The sequence below is a fragment of the Poecilia latipinna genome, unplaced genomic scaffold, assembly GCF_001443285.1.
Source record: "Poecilia latipinna isolate Pla-1442-1.1 unplaced genomic scaffold, P_latipinna-1.0 Scaffold3811, whole genome shotgun sequence".
Classification (NCBI taxonomy): Eukaryota; Metazoa; Chordata; class Actinopteri; order Cyprinodontiformes; family Poeciliidae; genus Poecilia; species Poecilia latipinna.
In genome coordinates, this window is record NW_015116427.1 from 17,845 (window position 1) to 19,004 (window position 1,160).

General features: G+C 40.3%; 1 protein-coding gene across 1 annotated transcript; it reads left to right on the forward strand.

Moving 5' to 3' along the window:
- The first annotated feature begins 6 nt into the window (after nt 1-6).
- On the forward strand, nt 7-743 carry LOC106941697 (integumentary mucin C.1-like). Its single transcript, XM_015024792.1, has one exon. The coding sequence runs from the start codon at nt 189-191 to the stop codon at nt 693-695; it is 507 nt and encodes a 168-aa protein (XP_014880278.1). The 5' UTR covers nt 7-188; the 3' UTR covers nt 696-743.
- Nucleotides 744-1,160: the final 417 nt, after the last annotated feature.

Consider the following 1,160-nt stretch of genomic DNA (forward strand, 5'->3'; position numbering starts at 1 on the left):
CTCCAACTACAACCAGCGCTGCTCCAACTACAACAGATGCTCCACCCACAACCACTGTGGCTCCAACAACAGCTGCCTCAGCAACAACTACAGCTGTCCCAACCACAACAGCCACTGCTACAACCACAACTGCTCCAACCACAACAACGGCTGCCCCAACAACAACCACAACTTCTCCAACCACAACAATGGCTGTCCCAACAACAACCACAGCTCCTCCAACTACAGCAACCACTGCCCCAACAATAACCACTGCTTCGCCAACAATAACAACAGTGGCCCCAACAACCACATCTGTCCCAACCACAACAACAGTTTCCCCAACAACCACAGGTGCTCCAACAACTACAACCGCTGCTCCAACCACAACAACCACTGTTGCGCCAACCACAACAGCTGCTCCAACTACAACTCCTTCTTCAACCACAACAGCTGCCTCAACAACAACAGCTACTCCAACCACATCAACCACTGTTGCACCAACCACAACAACAGCTGCTCAAACCACAACATCTGGTGCTCCAACCTCAACAACAACTGCAACTTCTACCACCACAACTGCTGCAGCATCTACAACAACAACTGCTCCACCAACAACCACTGTTTTCCCAACTACAACTGCTTCTTCAGCAGGGAGTCATAAAATAAGTTTTCTTTTGCTCACAGCAGTCATTACAGTAGCTTTTTTTAACTGAAAATTGGACTAAAAATCTTCACAATCATCTCTAGGAGTTTTTCATTATTTATTCTTATTTATCATGGTCATTTAATTTATCCTTTTTTTGCTTTTACATGTACTTAAATGTAATACTATTATTTATCATGGTAATTTAATTTATCCTTTTTTTGCTTTGTACATGTACTTAAATGTAATACTAATATCCAATAAAAATAATTTAAGCATACAACAACTGCTTAACCAACCAGAACAGCCGCCTGTTCTGGTTGGTTCAGTTTCCACATTTTCCTTTCATTAGATTTTATTTTTGCTTAAAACTGTCTTGCAGGACCTAATGAGCTGTATAAAAATTTAGGCAACAATTCTAATGTACAGTTTTTATTTTTTAACAATATATATTGTAAGCATTTTATTTATTACGCCTGTTCCAGAAATGAATGTGCTTTTCATAGTTGTGACCAATTTTTAACTGTCTTGAATA